Source organism: Sylvia atricapilla, chromosome 8 (genome assembly GCF_009819655.1).
Source record: "Sylvia atricapilla isolate bSylAtr1 chromosome 8, bSylAtr1.pri, whole genome shotgun sequence".
Taxonomy (NCBI): domain Eukaryota; kingdom Metazoa; phylum Chordata; class Aves; order Passeriformes; family Sylviidae; genus Sylvia; species Sylvia atricapilla.
The window spans coordinates 57,407-76,719 of record NC_089147.1 but is presented as its reverse complement, the minus strand read 5'-3'; the positions used below and the strand labels follow the sequence as shown (position 1 = coordinate 76,719).

Below are 19,313 nucleotides of genomic sequence, written 5' to 3'. Positions count from 1 at the left end.
CCCGCGGCTGGACGAGCCTTCAGGGCGAGTGGCGTGCGGCAGCTCTAAGCCCCGAGCTCGAGGCCTTTGCAAAGGCCCCGGCCGCTTGCCCAGACAGCCGAGGGATGCGGCTGCCTGAGGCGCCCGCCAGACATCTGCCCTGGGCCGCTCGCGGTTCCCACAACAGCGGCGCGTATCCCGGCAGCGTTCCCTCAGCACACGCGGACCTGCCCTCCCTCCCTCTTTCCCTCTCGCTCCTCCGTCCCGCTCGAGGAGCAGGGCGAGCCGAGGGGGAGCCGAGGGCGAGCCGAGGGGGAGCCGAGGGCGAGCCGAGGGGGAGCCGAGGGGGAGCCGAGGGGGAGCCGAGGGCAAGCGGAGGGAGAGCCGAGGGCAAGCAGAGGGAGAGCCGAGGGGCAGCCGGGCGAGCCGAGGGGCAGCCGAGGGAGAGCCGAGGGAGAGCCGAGGGCAAGCGGAGGGGAGCCGAGGGAGAGCCGAGGGAGAGCCGAGGGGCAGCCGAGGGGGAGCCGAGGGAGAGCCGAGGGGCAGCCGGGCGAGCCGAGGGCAAGCGGAGGGAGAGCCGAGGGGCAGCCCAGGGGCAGCCCAGGGGGAGCCGAGGGAGAGCCGAGGGAGAGCCGAGGGGCAGCCCAGGGGGAGCCGAGGGGCAGCCGAGGGGGAGCCGAGGGGCAGCCGAGGGACAGCCGAGGGGGAGCCGAGGGGCAGCCGAGGGGGAGCCGAGGGGGAGCCGAGGGACAGCCGAGGGGGAGCCGAGGGGGAGCCGAGGGGCAGCCGAGGGAGAGCCGAGGGGGAGCCGAGGGGCAGCCGGGCGAGCCGAGGGAGAGCCGAGGGGCAGCCCAGGGGGAGCCGAGGGCAAGCGGAGGGAGAGCCGAGGGAGAGCCGAGGGCAAGCGGAGGGGAGCCGAGGGAGAGCCGAGGGGCAGCCCAGGGGGAGCCGAGGGCAAGCGGAGGGAGAGCCGAGGGCAAGCAGAGGGAGAGCCGAGGGGCAGCCGGGCGAGCCGAGGGCAAGCGGAGGGAGAGCCGAGGGAGAGCCCAGGGGGAGCCGAGGGAGAGCCGAGGGAGAGCCGAGGGGCAGCCGCGGCCCCGGCGGCGATGGCAGCCGGCCAAGCCGTGAGGAACCCGCCGCGGCACCGGAGCGGGCCGGGGCTCTGGGGCTCACCTAGGCAACGGCTGCGGCCTGCCTGTGGGAGAAAGAGGAAAGCTGTGCTAAGAAATGCTGTCACCGGTAATTTTTGTCCCCGCGTTGAGACCTTCTAACGTGAAATCTTTTGAAATAACGCATACACCACCGGTGGCTGAATCTTTGGACTAAAGCAGAACAAAATGTCCAAGAACATTGGGGTCATATCTGCCGGTGCAGGAAGAAGTCGTAGGTGAGGGGAAAGGAAAGGGAAAGGGACACTGTCTCTGACACGGCGCTAAGAGTCTGGCTGTATTATCTCCATTTTCAAGGGAAATTTTTGGCTGTTATATAATAAAAAGTGGTCACATGGTTTATAACTGTCAAAATCTTTTATTTATGTCATGGTAAAATGACCAGGAAAACATAGAAAGGGAACAAACAAGACCAAGTGAAACTCAGTCATTTGAATTAATTTTAAAATTAACGAAAAGAAATTAAACCAAGCAACTAACAATAACAACAACAAGAAAAAAGAACTGTATATTTGGGTGATGGTCATATATCACCTCACTAAGCTTTGTGACTTCTAAAATCATAACCCTATATAGAATGACTGGTATTTAAATCTGGAAACTTAAGAAATAGGTATTCATCCTCCCAGTTGTTACCCAACAACGGTTATGATCTCCTGATACTTTATAAAATAGAAAATAGTGGCAAATTGCTATAGCTTTTGCTAAAGGGTCTGTGTCTTTTACTGCCACTAAAGTCTGTACAAATAAGAGATTAAAGTGGTTATGTTAACCCACGCAGTAAAAACTTTTAAAATAGAACATCTCCTGTAAATGGTCGAAAGAAAATGCACCGGGGAGATTACTTTACAGTCCATTTGCTTCTATAGGATTTCTTTTATTTTCCTTAAATACATGAGGTACTAGATAACATGCCTGATTCCAGTCCTCCTACAGGCAAGGTGAGTCTAGAGAGTATGAGAAATAGTACAGATTAAATACTCTCTAATGAGAATTATACAGATGTCAAAGGAACCACTGGTTTGCTCCATATGCTTTTTTATTATAATTACCTCCTGATTCTTTCGCACTCTGCTTTGCAGGTTCTAACATCTCATTTTATGTGTTATATGTTTGTCCTTCTCAGAGGGCTTTGTTTCAGTGTGCTTTTTTAACATGTAAGAGAATACAAAAATGGTTTTCCATAACATTTTCTCACCTGTTGCCTCTTTCTTTCTGTTCTGTCCTAAAGCAGCTTAAGGCCAACTTAATTATCTGTACTGTTGATGCTGTCCCTTCTCATTACGTACCATGGAATTCCCATGTGACCCTCAGAAGACTGGACATACAGATTCTGTATATTCCCGAGCTGCATATTAGTGTAGAGCCATGTGTGCACATAAAGAGCAATGAAGGGGAGAAACAAAAGTCCTAGGCTGCAAGGAGATTTAGACAAACAGGAAGCATTATCTATAGACACTATGCATCTTATTCTCTTTGTTCAGAAATTGATTACGATCACATGACTTGTATTATTAAATATTTTCCTTTGTCAATTCTCTGAATATAAGCTTAAATCAATCTGTTTTTATTTAAGTTTAATTAGTTGATCCTTGAAAGCACTTTCAACCAAATCACTAAAGCACTTAATCTACTCAGGAGTGGGTGTATTTTCTACAGAATGAAAGACAGCAAATGATAAGTAAATATCCAATGACACAATGCCTCTCTTGTCTGTACTGTCCTTGCTCGTCAAGAAAATAATGGCTTAAGGTGTATCTTCTCCATCTTGGCTTCTGATGAAAATCTAGTACACACTGAACACAGGAATGTAACTGGATCAGAACAAAAGCCTAGTCAGTGAGCTTTCCTTTGACAGAGATGAGCAGTAGAAGGCTAAGGAAGAGTTTCAAACAGGGTATTGCAATGTTTCCAGAGTAAAGAATCCCTGAAGCTTCTGACAGCTCAAAACCAGCAAACCTGAGTAGGCCTTGTTACAGTACTTGCATTTTTATTGCCCTTTGACATGTTTCCTTTCATGAATTTGCCTTTTTTTTGACTCCTTGAGCACATACTGACTTTTTAATCTCCACGATATTGTGCCAATCAAATTCAGATGTTAAATAAACACTGCATGAAAAAGAACCTCACAAAAAATACCTCAAAAATATTTTTATTTAAAAAATACAACTATAAAAGCCAAACTCTCCCAGGACTTATCTGTGTGGGATTTTAACTAAGCGCTGGCATTTGTCTTGGGAAAATTTTCAAAATTAAAAATCTTTTCCCATCTGGTCTGAAGTGAATAAAATGAAGGGACTCCTAGTTGTTCAGTGTTAGATGCCTGGTTACTGTTACTTGTTACTGTCGGGTGCACTGTTATCCATAGCAACTTGCATGCCCCTTACCTTCCCTCGAGTGTTTGTACCCCAGACCCCAGTTTCTTACCCCGTGCATTGCACGCCCCTCGCCATGGATTGTCTGTGCTGCTCCTCCCACCTGCCCCCTGCCTGCTCCACTCCCTGCCGGTGCCCGGCCCGCCCGGCAAACGGCTGTTGCCATCCTCATGGAAAACCCAAGGACTCCCATGGTGCTCCGCTGCAAGCGGAACTGCAGGTGCTGGCAAAATGGTCCAAAAGCCGCGACCCAACACAAAATCCAGATCAAAGGGAGGCGCTACGACACCGAGAGGTCCCTCAGCTACCTGGGGACTGACTCTGCCTCCTCGCCATGACCACAAGACTGGGCCAAGGTGACACCTCTACACCAATCACTCTCGGGTGAGTTCCAGGGAGTACTCGTCAGAGTGGATTTCTGACTTTGCAGCGGCTCTGCAGTAACGAGGGCAGTGGCAGGACCGACCCGAGCCTCCTGCTCGGTGATGCAGCAGTAGCGTAGGCCATCCCTCGAGCTTCCCCTTCTTAAATACAGGCATTCAAGGAGTTAATATGATCTCCTGCCGTGGTCATTCCTAACATGGTCCACTGTGTAGAAATGCTTGTGATACAGGGTCTAGAATTAGTAAACGCTGTGTTTTTGTCTAGGCAGCTCTGCAGACCAATTCATGCGCTCTAACATAATCTAAAGCAGTGATTGCTTAATGATCCACTCAATTTATATCATTTAAATGACATCAGAACAGGGTTGCTCATGTTGAAAGTTAGACAGAACTGTTCTTAACGCAATCATTATGCCACATTACGAATTCTTTAAGAGTAGATCTTTTCCAGTACCTTTCGACATCGAGTAGCCACAATTACCTGAAATGAAGTCTTTGAAACGCGCTATTTCAAAGGAGCGTTGCCCCGCCCCTCCCGGACCCGCCCCTCCCCTCCCGTTGCCCCGCCCCCTGGGGCCGCGCAGGCGCTGTGGCTCCGCGGTGTCCCGGCGCTGCTGTGCGGCCATGAGCCGCTGCCGTGTCCTGCTGCTGCTGGCGGCGCTGCCCGCCCTCAGCCCCGCGGGCGCGTCCCGTCGCTCCGGCGGCAGCAGGTGGGTAGGGATGGGCTTCTGCTGCTGCTGGCGCCGGGGCGGGCCGAGGCGGGTCAGGAGAGCGGGCCCGGGCCCGGCTCTGGCTTCCGGCGGGAGCTGTGGCTTGGCCGCCTGTGTGTTCGCGGTGGTGCTGCCGCGCCCCGGGCCCAGGACAGGGACTGGGAAGAGCTTCCCGGGGCCCACAGCACAGTGGCCGAGATGAAGCGAGGCTTGCTTACTCCGTGAGGAGGCAGCTGACGGTGGGAGCTGGGAAGTCGAGGTTTAAGAAAAAGGAACTTTGGAATACTATAAGGAGACGATCAAACAATTACAGACCTCGAGATTCTGTTAGTGAGGAAGACGGTCTCAGGTATTAGAGAGTAAAATCTGTCTTTGCAGATTGCCCTTGAAATGAGGACCGAGATGAGCTGTAATATATGGGCCCTGATTTTGTTTTTAATCACTTTTTCTTCCAGGAAGTGTCAGAGTGATTTCTAATTGCACTAACCGAGTGTCCACAAACTTACTACAATGACGAGAGAGGCTTTCTATAATTGATTATCAATGCAGATTGTACAACAGCTCATCTAAGCTGATGAAAAGTAATACTGCATAGTGTTGTTGGCATTATGTAATGTAAAATACGAAATTATGCAAGTGTGGTCCGTTTTACAGTTTGCTGGGCGGGGGGCTTGTCTTTACAGGTCTGTGAGTCAAGTGTGTGTGGAAAAGTCACTGATTTTCAGAAGTAACACCCCTTATTCTACAGACATCGTTTCTGATCCTGGTGGACGTGATCTGCTGTTCTGTGTGCAGCTGGATGACAGTAAGCAATCTTTTCACATATTTTGATCATAGATTGCTTCTGCTTAGGGATTTTTTTTTTTTTTTTGAACTGGACGTTTTAATTGTTGCTGATTCTTTTGGCTGTTACAGTTTCAGAAACACCATAGTGAATCAGGGTCTGATCACCAAAGACAGAACAAAGGAAAATATTATTGCCCTATTAATTAAGGGTGGGGTTTCTGACTGATCACAAATAAGTCTTTATCAATTGCTTATGTGTCTGAGATACATAGTTGGCTACACATAGAGCAGCAGATAAGGGTTGACGTTTGAAATATCCCACTACTATAGTTTTCAGAAAGTGTTTTCTTAATGTGTCTTGGATTCTTTATTATATATGCTTATTTTCATCCTTTCTTCTCTACTGGTGATGATTTTTTCACCGGTAATCATATATCCTGTAGGATATGCCATTGACATTCTTTTCTCTTTCTGCTTTCCACATTGCACTTCGTTTGAGTGATTCAATATCCTGTTCCTGACATTCTGTGCAATTGCTGTGGTCTCATGTTTGGACACTTACAATTTTCTCTTCTGAGTTGTTTGTCTGGGAGTTGTGACCCACAGTTCCATTTGTTTCTGACCTAAATCTTTGAGTATTTTAGGTTTGGGGGGGGACTCAGGAGATTAATGGGTACAACAGCTAGTCAAGACAAGATTATCTTTTTATTATCTTGTCCTGCTTTCTGCTCTTTACAGATTTTGCCTGAGTGTTTTGCATACCGGGAAGAACAAAGAAATTTTGAGAGCTTCATAATGTGATAGGTTGTAGCATTAGAACTCTACACATTCCAATTTTCAGTAGGTCTCACAGTGAGGATGAATTTAGATTAGGGTGTAACCACAGCTTAAATTGGTGTCAAGCTCCTGGGCTTTTCAGCCTGTTACTTGGAATCTAAATTTTACTCTTTTCCCACACCACTCATAATATTCTAAAAATAAGATTTAAAAGATTCTGAATTTCTAATACTATGCACAGAAGGAATCATCTGTGTCCAGATTGATGGCACTAGATTTTTTTACTCCTTTGATATTTGGGCCCTGTATCTTCTAACGTGATTAGGGCCACTGGAGAGGCCTAAACATTTGACTGCATGTACACGTTAGTGATACACCTGGGAACGGAATCCACTGTTCACATGGCCTTCTCCTTTTCTGTGCTTGTTGTTGGAAGAACGTATGGGTAGGAATTTATTTGGGATCACCTGAAGGATCATAACGTTTTCTGGGAAAAACAGCCTTCTCCCTAGTGAACTGTAGGAACACAGATATTTTATTCAACTGATTGTGGCAGCAGCTTTTCCAGGATGGCATGATGAGCTACCATTGCCAGAGATATAATTCAGCCTTAATGAATTATCGTGGCCGGTGAAAGTGATGCAGATTGACTTCACCTCGTTGAAACCATTGCTAGCAGATTAATTTTTATTTTACCTTTTTCTACAAGATTAAATAGCCTTTAGTATCTAAACTTAAGCAGTTTGAATATCTTAAGTTTTGCTGCAGAAGGTATTTCCTTCCAGTTTTCAGGTATATTTTGCATTATGTAATGTTGTTAACCTGTGGTAGAAAGTATTCAGCTTTGATAATGGAAGAGTATGTGATGAACTGGATCCCAGATAAAGTAGATGGCTGTGAGTAGCATGCCTGCAAATATTTTCTTTTTTGGTCTAATGATGATACCCTCAAGTGAATATTTAGCAAGCTGCTCTGTGCATCTATTTTGTGAACCTTGTAGGAGCTTAATATTCCTTTGACTTTCACCTCCTTGAAAGATTAGTGGTGTATTTGGCTATTAAAAAGCTTTTGTTTCTGCTAGCTGTGCTGTACCTTTGAGCATGTGCTCTGCCCTTGAAGAGCAGAATTACATTGAGAGCTTAAGGTTCTTTTTTTACTGTTCTTTTTCTTTCCCCAAAACTACTGGATTACGTAAATTCTTTTTGATAATACTGTAATTGAGAATACAGCTGCTTGTTCCTGTTGTCAGTAGGCTATGTAATCCTTGAATCTTCTAAGATGCTTTATTTGAATGCATTGAAAAGTTATTCATATTAGGATGAGTCTATGTCGCATGCCTTTAATAATTTGCCATTTTATAACTGTGCTTTAGCAGTAATGAATTAATACATACTCAAAATAAATAATAGCATCACGATAAATTATTATTATTATTAATTAATAATAGCATCATAACCATACCATTGCATACCACCAGATCAGGAAGGTATCACTGTAGGATACCAACAGAAAATCTGGACTTTTAGGATGCCTATTGTCTGTTCATACTTATCTTGAGTTTTACCAATTACCAGTTTTACTTAAGTATTTTGAATCCATTTAATGTTGCTTTTAGCGAACTCACAAATGGGCAGTGCATTGTAATTAAAATTTCATGTGTGTCTAATTTGGGCATCTCACAGAAGTTACAGCGTATTTTAAGATAGCTGTTAAGGAGTCTCATGCTTTTTGGAAAGTCGCTTTGTGTATTAATATCTGTTTCCCATGAACCATACTCATGATATCACCCTGTTTGTAGATCATATTAGTCTAATAGAACTGCTACTATGGATTAATTAATGTAAGGTACCAGCTAGCTTACAATTGCTTAAGTTATTCCTTTTAAAAATATTGGCACAGTATTTACTGTTATCTTTTCTAGTAACTTAATATTGGTGGATTTCTTTTTTTTCTCTTTTCAAACTCTAGCAAAGCTGAACTATTTTCCACAGCCACAGGATATCAAAGAATCGGATTTTGTGGAGGTCTTAGAGAAGTATGGCAGGGACTCTTTCTTAACACCATCACAAGTTCAGCCATCATTCTCTGCTTTTTACCGTGTGAGTTGAAAGAAAATGGCAATCAATTTGCACATACGCTTTTACTAAAGCTGTCTGTAATGTCATCTAATGAGGGCAGATCGAAAGACTTTTATTTTGCACCTAAATGCCATATTATCACAGGATCATAGCATATCCTGAGTTAGATGGGACCCACAAGGATCATTGAGTCTAGCTGCTGGCGCTGCACAGGACAGCCCCAGCAATCCCACCCTGTGCCTGAGAATGTTGTCCGAATGCTTCTTGGGCTCTGTTAGCCTTGGGACTATGACCATTCCATGAGGAGCCTCTTCAGTGCCCAACCACCCTCTGGTGGAAGATCCTTCCTGATATTTAGCCAAAGTCTCCCCTGACACACTTCAGCAATTTCCTTGGGTCCTGTCCCTCATCTCAGAGAGCAGAGATCAATGTCTACCCCTTGGGAGGAAGCTGCAGAGTGCAATGAGATCTCCCCTCAGTCTCCTCCAGACTGAACAAGCTAAGTTACTTTAGCCATTCCTTGTTTGACTTCCCCTGGAGACCCTTCACCATCTTTGTTACCCTTTTTTGCATGCTCTCCAATAGCTTTCTGGCTTAAAAGTGCCCTCAGAGCTCAAGGTGAGGCCATACCAGCATGCAGAGCAGAGTGGAACAACTGCCTCCCCCTAGCAGCTGGTGGTGCTGAGCCTGGTGCACCCCAGGACACAGATGGCCCTTCTGCTTACCAGAGCACATTGTTGATCTGTTTCTCTCTGAGTACTTTCAGTGTATAAAAAGTTTCTGGTCAGTTGCCTTGTATTTCAGAGGTTGGACAACCTTTTAGACAAAACGGGATGTACAGAAAGAAGTATAGGTTTGTCTCTTGCCTTTTGCCTTCGTATTCTGCTGTAACTTTGTGATTTCTCCAAATTGTCTTTTCAGGCTGGTGATCCAATCCTAATCTACTTTGATTCGTCATCTGTATTGAGCATGCTTAGACAGCCAGTAAAAATGGGAGCCAGTGGACTTTGTGTTGATGGAAATCCTGCTGGTTAGTAAAGGGGGAACAATATCTTAGGGTGGTTTGCTTCTGTTTTATCTGTTGTCATGCCTTAACTCACCCAGGCTTCCTGGACAGTAAAAGCACAAGCTGTACTCGGATTTTTGCCAACTTGAGCAAGAGCTGCATGAGTGACCCTGCCCTAGATGCTGCTTCCTACTACCGTGACTTCACTGTGCTAAAGGTGCATTTAATATTTCTTGCTTTTGTTCAAAATCTTAGTTGTTTGTCTTGCACTGGGACTTCAGGTAACTGTGAAACTGAAAGTCATCTGTCATCCCTGTCTCCCCATGGCTGAGGCCTTCTTGCTGGAAAACCTTTTAAAAATCTCATGACTGGTGATAATCCTTCAATTCAAACTACTTTCCAATAAATTTCCATTATTAGCAAATTCTTAATGTATCTAACAGGTACTTCAGTGATACTTCATAGTTCTAATGGTTTTATCTAAATTTCTCTCATATTTTAAATGGATTGTTTATCAGAGTATTCCTGTCTGTTCCGTCAGCTTGATCAATCAAGCAGTACATGTTCTCAGTAAAGAATTAAGAGTGGAGTTTTTTGCATAAGGTGTTTATATCCCTATCAATTTCTCTACTTATCTATTTATATCCGTATCAATTATCCTGACAATAAATTTAAAGTAACCAATTTACTGTTCTCGGTTCCTCCTGCTGGTCTTACTGAATCCTTATGTGAAAGTGTCTCTTCTGACCTTGTAGAATTTTTCTACAAGAAAACAACATTGTAAATAGAAGTACTTATTAAGGCCGATGACTCAGTTCACCCTTATACTGGAAATCTAAATTTTCTTAACTAGTACAGAATATTTTATTGATCAGGTTTAATTCATTTTTTCAGGGCTTTCTTTTTCACTGTTTCCAAAATTCAGTTTTTCCTTTACTGGACCCTGAATACCTTACTTGATTGCAGAAGATGGAGTTTCAGGAATGGATCAGAGATATGCATTCTGCAGGACATTAGCTGGGCCAAGCTTAAATTTGTCTTTTGGTATTTTAAAATGCCTTCTGTGGACTATGTCTGTGATTTATAGATTACAAAATGATTACAAGTTTTCACATATGAAATAAACAAAAGTAATTTTGTCAATATAATGCTCAGGTTATTTTGTAATGATTTTATAGCTTTAGTCACTTGTAAACACAGCAATTTATTCAGCTTTTTATTGATATTGTAAAATGGTTTGCTTATTTTCCCCAGGTCCCAATTAATGACACAATTATGCAGTCCATGAAGGTCAGTCTCTTTTGCCAATGAAAAGAACAACTGCTTCTGAAAGGAAAATGGGAATGTGCTGTGTCTGAGACAATATTTTTCTTGACAAAAGTAGGAAGTTATAGGAAAAAAAGGACATAAGTAAGGGTGTATATTTAAATGAATGGGCGTAAATAGGACTAAAGTCAGGGAGGTAGCTTATTTTCCTGGGAAGAGACTGGGGATGTGGAGCAGTGGGATATGCACTCCAGATCACAACAGGGAGGTAAATCTGACTTGGATGGAAAAGCAGTGAAAAAGAGTAAAAATGCACTCTCCTTTTGAACGGTTACTAATTGTTAATATGCTTACTGTTTCCAGGTAAATGTCACTGCAATCTCACCACCTGGAGCTCCCCACATGAAAGACAGCATATGCATCAATGTTGTTTCTGAGGTATGTGAATCTTCTTTCCTTTTAGAGCAGCTTAACACAAGCTTGAAATTATTGCTCTATTACCTTATTCTGTCTCCTATTATTCTCTAAATTGGACTTCCAGGTGATCTATGAGATAGGATATAGTGGCACAAGTGGGATTCAGAGTGTTTCTGTCCATTTCAAAGTGACCAACATCTCTGAGAGCTCCAGATCCTCTCTACAGCAGCACTTCACCATGCACTTCTGGGTTAGTATCCCCATCCTCCCTGGAATTCTACCAGGTTTGTAGTCTGTAGCTTGTGACTCATTTTTGTACAGATGAGACCTGAAAAAGTTAGAGCAGTGTCACTGTGAAATAGTAGTAATAGAACCCTGCAATACACACGGTTGAAGACAGGAGAGGAGACATTTCTGGTCTCAAATAAACTGTGCCAGTAGAAAAATCCAGGCTCAGCACAAGCATGCAGTCTTTACTGCACAAATTTCAAGGAGCTGATTGTTTTATATGACTGGTTTTGCTCTTGGTTTGGTGGTTTGGTTTAGGTGTTTTTTTGTTTCTTTAGGGGGGTTTGGTGTTTTTTTTGAGGGTGTGTTTTTTGGGTTTTGTTTAGTTGGTTTGGTTTTGGGCTTTTTGATTTTTTTCTTTGGATTTTTTCTTTGTTTTGGGTTTTTGGAGAGCTGTTTTTTGGTTTCTTTTGTTTGGGGTTTGGGAGGAGTTTTGTTGTTTTTTTGGTTTTGTTTGTTTGTTGGGGTAGAAGGGGAGAGGATGCGGTAAGTCAGCAGCGTGGTCTTGTGTAGGAAAGGGTTGATGCTAGGGCTGTATGAGATGTGTTCCAAGTTACTAAATTTATTCCAGGTACTTACTTAACTTTGCCTGTGAAGCAGGAAAGAAAGTTACTTTTGAAGGGGATAGAAATCTGGGAAATACTAATGTGTGTTAAGTTCACATAAATCACGTCCCACTGGAGATGAATGGATGTCATTGGTGCTAAGATATTCCTCTTTTTCTGTTTCTTCCCTTTGCATCTTTGTAGACCAGGACTCTTTCTCATATGTTGCCTAGAAGTGGAAACCCTGGCTATATCACTGGAGCGCCACTGTTGATTGCAAACAGTGGTGCCATGCAACATGTATCCTTTTTCTGCTCTGAGTTTTTATTTATCACTAGGTTTTGTTTTTGTTTTTGGTTGATTTCTGCACTGTCTGGACTTTTATAGTAACCTGATAGGGATAAGGAGGAATATGGGGTCAGTGGATTGTTAAGTACCAGATGAGTGTTGTATGTTATCTGTTTATACTTTTGTTTGGCTTCTTGATGTGCAGTCTGTCAGATGAGCATATTAAGGAGTGAAAGTGATGGAAGTTGTTCACGGTTCCTCAGACACACAGTACAGTTTGGAAGGAATATGAGAACAGGCTGCAAAATAAGGTAGCAAGACACTCTGCCATCATCCTTTCTGACAATTGGAAGTTGTGGACTCAGCATCTTTTTCTGTAGTCTGTCATATACTGCTGTGGAGCCTTGGTCCTTCCCTGGGGTCACCAGTGGGTCTCTACAGATCTTTTATGTATTCCTAAGAGAACTTGAATATAGGAAAGATGGTGGACTGCTAGAATAATCTGAACATTGTGAAGGTCTTCTGGCACATTTTGAGGCTCTAGTCTGGCAATATGTCTTGGGCAAGAGTAGAGTTGAGGAGTGAATCTTAAGAAGTGATTGTTTTGTTGGTTTGGATCATTCTTTTGACAGGGCAAGTGTAGGACCACTAATGTGATAAGATGTCTAAAGAGCTGTTATTTTTCCTAGTCATGCATTACCCTGCCATAGTTTTCTCCTTTCTCATTGCTGAGAGGATTGAAACTGCATCCTTTTAATACCAATACTTGTTGATTCATTGTAAGAGAAGAAGAAATACCTATTGCAAAGAAAAAATATTGATAGTGGTTTGAGGTTGAGTTTTTTTGTCTTGGAAATCACTTTGTAAAATGTGTTCTTTTCTCATTTCCAGCCTATCCCCAGTACTGGAAGATAGTAACTGTAGTTACATGCAGCAGAAGTTATACAAGGCTTTTCAGGGAATAAACAGAACAGAAGACTTTGCTATAACTGGCAATGCTCATTCAACCCAGGCAGAAGAATGGATGACCATTCTGATTCAGAACTGCAGTGTGCAAGTAATATGAATGCAAAAAGACCATCTGTAAATATTTTTCCTTTTATATCTTTGTGTTACCTGGAGGAGGTGGGGCTATCTGAACTTTTTTGTATAATGATCCTATTGACTCTCAGGGATCTTGCTACATGAAAGCAGTCATTATGGTCATATTATTAGGGTACTTAACAAAAAAACCCAACAAACCCTGACAGATTTCCTATCTCTTCAATCCTGTTCCTGCTATTTAAATGGGCATAGAGAATTAAATACTGAATCCAGTGTTATATTAGGCTGTGTTATAATCCAGTGTTATATTATAAAGGCTGTTCTCTGACAGCCTTTTGGAACTGACAGTAGCTCGTTACTTCCTATTAATTATTATTATAGTCCTTTCTGCTTTTCCAAAATAGGGAATATTTTAATAGGAATATTTATATCCTATCATATTACCTAATAAGGTTAAAGTTTGTGAGCCAATTGTATTGTAATAGCTTAATCTGTGGGAGGATGGCCAAGTGGAATGTGAAATCCAAGTGGGAAAGCTGAGACAAATTCTAATTGGAACTGAGATGACAATGAGATGGATGTAGCTCCGAAATGGGTGGTTGACCTGACCAGAAGTGATGGAGTTAGTGCTGAAGTGATTGATTCATGTTCTGGAACCTGCATTATCCAAAATATTAGACTGTGATCATAATAGTCCTTTATCACTTTTAAAATGCTATATTAAGTTGATTAGGACATATTTTATTTTCAGGCTGTGAATTGCACTTCCTGTTGTATGATTCCTGTGACCCTGGAGATACAGATACTGTGGACAAAAGTGGGCCTCCTGTCCAACCCACAAGCTCAAATACTGGGTGCACGACACTTTTACCAGTGTCACCCCCTCAAGGTATGGAACTGAAACCCCTCCCTCACACACAGAGGTAATTAAAGGGGGTTTGCAGGTTATTTAAGAACCAAGGAATCAAATGGTCTTGAAACTAAATAAGTTGAGATTTATTGAATTTTAGCAGTTGTCTGGCTGCAATGGTAGCCTTTTCTAGAGGAAGGTTGTTTTGTGGTTGTTTAAGTACTGTCCTCACTCTGTTGCATAACCGGGAAAGGTACATTCTTTCCAACCTTAAGCCACTTTCTGCCACTTAAGGACTCAATCTTTAAATTTTCAGTTATGGTTGGTATGAAGTTGTAGTTACAAACATTCAGTAACTCCATGTTTATTTAATTGTCTCTTAAAGCCTTAATGTGGAATTTGAGTTGAGTAGTATTTCACAGACTCCACAGAACGCTGATCATCTGTGCAAGAAGATATTTCTGTTCTAGAGCTTTTGAAATCACCAACAGGTAGCTGAGGAAGTGACTAATGTTGATGGCAGCGTATTTGGAGAATTGGGGATGAAGGCTGTTAGCCAAAAAGAAGGTATTCAAGGCCAGTTTGGATGGAGTTCTGAACAGCCTGATCTAATTGAAGGCATCCTTGCTCATTACGGAAGGCTTGAACTAGGTGACCTTTAAAGGCCCCTTCCAGCCCAGACCATTCTGTGATTCTGTGATGTCAGCAGGAATGTGGCAGCAGATACATTTCAAGGCTTACACTTCTCTGTAAGGGCTTTAGGGGGAGCAGCTGACACCCGCCTGGGCATCTTCATGGCTGTGAGGTATGACATGGAAAGTGTCTATCTGATTTTTTTAACACTCTTTGAGCTTCACTCAGTCTAAGTGAGATTTTACACACTTGTTTGAATGAATCTCGTGGTACCCCTTTGTTCTCCCTTCTTGCAAAATACATAAAGAGAAGAGGATAAAAGATGTTAACCATGTTAAACTCATATTGCCCTGAGGCAAACTGATACCCCCACCACATGAAAATATTTTTTAAATCAGCTGTTATATGGCTTCATTAACAAAATTCTTTCTTGAGAAACAAGACTTGCATTCCTAGTAAAAGTTCGGGGGCAAATCCTTCAGGATTAGCTAATTAAGAAGAATGAGATTCAGAATTGATTAGCTTGAGCAACTGATGCTAGTCACTTTAGAGCTTTAAGGTATACTGCAAAGGTAATTATAAGAAAGCAAGTCTCTGGCAGCAAAGAAAACCCATGGCAGTAAAATCAGTACTGACTTCATCAATGACAATCAACCAATTAAGATTGCTAGTAAAGGTATTTTATCAAAGGACCAACTTGCTCTATAGCCAGTAGTTATGAATTGTAGCTATTTGTAAGCATACTAGGTTGCACATCACTTTCGAATGATGTCACTTCCCAGCTTTAGCCTACAGATTCTCTGAGAACTGTTCTTGTAGTTCCTTTAATTATTCTTAAGAGAAATCTTTTTTTTTATTTTTTATTTAGACAACACTGCATCACTGGAAAGTTGCCTAAGTAACTGACCAGAAAACAGAGAACCCAGGGAAAACATCCCAATTTCCACACCCGTCCACAATATCTAATCACAATTATATTTGGACTGCATGAAAACAGAAGACATTTTATTATGGTTGCCTTCTCCAAGGTGTTCAGGAGGGGTTGTATATGGGGTTATTTTCCCTGCACTAATCTCTCTGATTTTAAGGCAGTTTTTGAAGGTTCAGATGCTTAAATCAATCATCCTGTGGTGTCTTGTTGACTAGGGTGATAGGCCTATCATGCGCTTACTCATTGGTAGGAGAACTTATACCCATTAGAAGTGTTGGGAAAATTTTACTTTTAACTGCTGAGAAGTGGTGAGTTGTGATCAAGGATTGATCTGGCATGGAGGGCAAGAAGGTGTTAAACTGGCTGGAAGCAGGAATGTTAGGCCACCTTGCAAGTGAGTGAAGTTTCCAGGTGATGAGAGAGGAAATAGCCTCAGCATGGTCTTGTAGCCATTCTGGGATAGGAGCTGCTCAGGGGCCTTTGGGCAGCAGAGCAGGCCTGGGGATGGACCCAGAGCTGGCTGAAGTGCCCCATGCTGATGCTCTCAGGATTGGTGCTGCAGGTGCAAGGGTGTGCAAGGAGTCTGCTCATGATGCGTCTTTGCAGAATCTGTATAGAGCCAGCACTATACCAAAAGCATTGTTAATTTTCTTTTTCATTTTTATTTAAGCACAGAAGTGTTTTTTAATTCACCTTGAGGGATACCACAGAAATTCCCCAATAGGAGTCACAGTATTTTTGTCTTAAGGGTCATGAACTCTATCTCACAAAGTTTTTGAATGCTTCCTACAGGATTTTGCTCTAAAGGCAATCTTTGACATTCTTCTCAGGGAAGTGAATGATGTGGTAATTTCACAGGTTGGCTTAAAGCAGTGCAAGCACAGAAGCCATGCTCCCAGTAAATGCCCTCTCAATGTTAGCATGCAGAGCTGGGAAGTGGGGCAGGGAATGAGGTTGCTCTTTTGGCAGCAGCATGGTCTTAAAACAGCCCAAAATATCCACAAAACTCCATGTAGCTTAAAGAGCTAGTGTATTAGTTTTCTTGCAGCACTTTGTTAAAACAGAAAAGAACTGAGGCCTTAGAGGTTCAATCCTCTGTTTGATCTTAACTGATCTGTCTCCTTCCTGAAACAACATCCTAAAATGTGAGCAATAAATGTATTATTGTATTGGGTCCCTGCTTTAGTTCATTGACAGGATTGCATCTTGTGGCAGTTCTGTCTGGTAGCAAGCACTTGTCCAAAGAGCCAAGTTGTCTTTTATACAAAATAAAGTTAGCTTGCATTTGTTCTTACTACTAACCGACTGGTATGTCTTTCCTCTAGGTAGAAGGCTTGCTGTAGCAGAGCTTGAGTCACTGCTGCCATTTTGGAGATCTGTAGCATATGATGCAAAGTAGCTACTGATCTTTACTACACCCTTAATTTACCTCATAAGTATCAATTTTGGGAAAGAGGGCTAACTCTGCTGAAAACTTAGGGCACTTAACTCCTACCATCCCAAAGACATCATGCTTGCCAGTCACCTACACTGAGTCTTCATTATGAAGCTGAGGAGGGGCAAGCCTTTTCTATTAAGACTGCTAAACTCTTCTTGCTTCCCTTCTTGTTGCAGTTTCTAAACATGAGCGTGGTACCTGTGACAACTGTCGTCACCTTCACTGACATGACGGATTGGCCAGAACCTCCACGAGGCCAGCCCCAAATGCACTGGAAGCTCCCGTTTGACATCTTTTTCCCGTTCAAGGTAGCCATGAGCGTAGAAAGAAGTTACAGAGGTGATCTGGCTGGGTATTTCTTGTTGATTTTAATAATGTCTAGTATTTTCTACTTTTGAAAGTAGATGGAGCCTGTATTTAAAGTTTGGTGAGTGAATTCATATATTCAGGATGTGATCCAGATGATGGACTTCTATCATCAGGTGTTTATACCGTGTCTGTGACATCTGTGTGCCTTCTGTTCTTGGATTAAGCCATGGCAACAGCTTGTTCTGTCGTGTCCCTGTTCTCTGTATGTGAACCATCTGTGAATGTCACTGCAGTGACACACTTGAGAAATGTAGAGATCCAGGGACATTACATTAATGAAGGGCAAGGAAGAGAACGTTAAAATGATTAGTCCGTGTCCCCAGAAACCAAGAATGCTCTCTACACTAAGGAGTATGGAGAGAGAAGCAAAGTTCAATCAAATTATTTTGGAGCTGCTTTCAGTTAGCTCCCTATTGGAGAAGCACCTGATGTTTCTATATGGAACTAACTGAACATTTAAAATATAGGAGCTCTCCCAGGTGGCCTGAATTCTTATTTTATGAGTACACTTGTGCCAGTCACCCCTAACCTGTCCTTTTTAGGTGATGACAGCCACACCTCTGTGACATTTTTTGAATCTTGCTTTTCTGCGTCTTTTCAAATACAGATATTCAATTGAAATTTTTGTGGTTTAATTACTGTTATGTTAGCAACAGTGTTGCACAGAGCACAGTTATGGTAAATGCCACATATTCTGAAATAAAGTTGAATTTTAGTGGTTCGTCAAACATCTTCCTTCCGGATCTTTTTTTCCCCCGGAAGAAATGGGCCTGAATAGAGTTTTTTCTAGATAAGAAACATTCTCTTGTTCAGATAGGAACTGAACTGGAAGTTGTAACTACTAAAATTCTGGTAGCACATCAGAGGGACTTGTGAATTGTTCTGAAGCTAAAACATTGAATATTTTAGAAAAATTTGTAGGTATATTATGAGACTGAAGCTTGCTGCAGTACCTTACCTCTGGCTCAGTCTCTGGGACCAGGAAATCAGTTCATTGTGTTTGAAGTTAAAGGTGGTGTTCTGGTTATCTAGTCTGCCCTCTACCATCACACAGGAAGTCTTCTTGGTTGTTCCAAGAAGCTGTTGGATGAAAGTATATTTTTTTAGCAAAAGATTTTATTATTTATCTTATTCAGATGATGGAAAAGTCTGCCCCATCTGATGACAAGTACTCCAGTGGAATCAATAAGGGCAAAAAATATCAGAGCCTACTTTTAATAAAATGTATTTGTTGCTTTTGTACCCATACTGCGCATAGCAACCCTGTTGCTCCTTCTCATTACAAGCTTAAAGAGTGCAGTAATAAACTGAAAAACTTGTAATTGGTCAGGATATCAAAGGAGATCACACAAATAAAAGTACAACACATCTAAAAACTTCTGGGTTAATGTCACATATTTATCTTTGTGATTGTTTGCATGGTTTATTAGTTGGGAATGAATTTCATGCAAGTTCTGCAGCTTCCATGCCTATTCTGGGGCAGCCCAACCAAGCTTGTGTGAACATTCAGAACTGTGTGCATTCCAGTATTACACAGGACTGTACTGTTACACAGTACAGCAACAACCTTTGATTTTTAGATAGATGTGGCTTCTCAGATCTGCCTGTAATACCTTTGAAAAGCTTTTCTCAGAACACATTTGTGGTGCGTCCTGTGTTCTCTCATGTCCGTAATTTGTGGAATGAAGGAAATTAATTTAATCCAGGAATTTATTTTAGTAACTGAATTACAAAGGGTTAGTTGGAGAACCTTCCCAAATGTCACATGTCAGTGCTAAATGTGTTGGGATAGCGCTTGAATGAAAAGAATCTGGTATCCTTGTTTTCTGTGTTTTTGAGGTAACTCACTTAGGTATAACCACAGAGATACTGTTCACTCTATGGGCTGCAAATACATGAAGTGCTGAAGAATACATCACCTTATATTGTAATTATCTGCCATAATTATCTATTATTTTGTAGCTCATGTTTGGCTCCTTTC

At 42.4% G+C, this 19,313-nt stretch overlaps 1 protein-coding gene across 4 annotated transcripts; it reads left to right on the top strand.

Annotated features, from left to right (window-relative positions):
- The first annotated feature begins 4,555 nt into the window (after positions 1 to 4,555).
- Positions 4,556 to 18,060, top strand: TCTN3 (tectonic family member 3). Of its 4 annotated transcripts, XM_066323369.1 has the most exons (13): positions 4,556 to 4,616; positions 5,365 to 5,421; positions 8,148 to 8,278; positions 9,179 to 9,287; positions 9,362 to 9,480; positions 10,518 to 10,553; positions 10,893 to 10,967; positions 11,071 to 11,196; positions 11,984 to 12,079; positions 12,281 to 12,378; positions 12,959 to 13,124; positions 13,863 to 14,000; positions 17,140 to 18,060. In XM_066323369.1, the coding sequence occupies exons 4-13, from the start codon at positions 9,227 to 9,229 to the stop codon at positions 17,359 to 17,361; spliced, it is 1,137 nt and encodes a 378-aa protein (XP_066179466.1). In that variant the 5' UTR covers positions 4,556 to 4,616; positions 5,365 to 5,421; positions 8,148 to 8,278; positions 9,179 to 9,226; the 3' UTR covers positions 17,362 to 18,060. The 4 variants fall into 4 exon arrangements, with proteins under 4 accessions (XP_066179466.1, XP_066179465.1, XP_066179464.1 ...); XM_066323367.1 differs by lacking the exons at positions 4,556 to 4,616; positions 5,365 to 5,421 and having other exon boundaries at positions 8,191 to 8,276; positions 9,375 to 9,480; XM_066323368.1 differs by lacking the exons at positions 4,556 to 4,616; positions 5,365 to 5,421; positions 9,362 to 9,480 and having other exon boundaries at positions 8,190 to 8,278.
- The last annotated feature ends 1,253 nt before the right edge of the window (positions 18,061 to 19,313 follow it).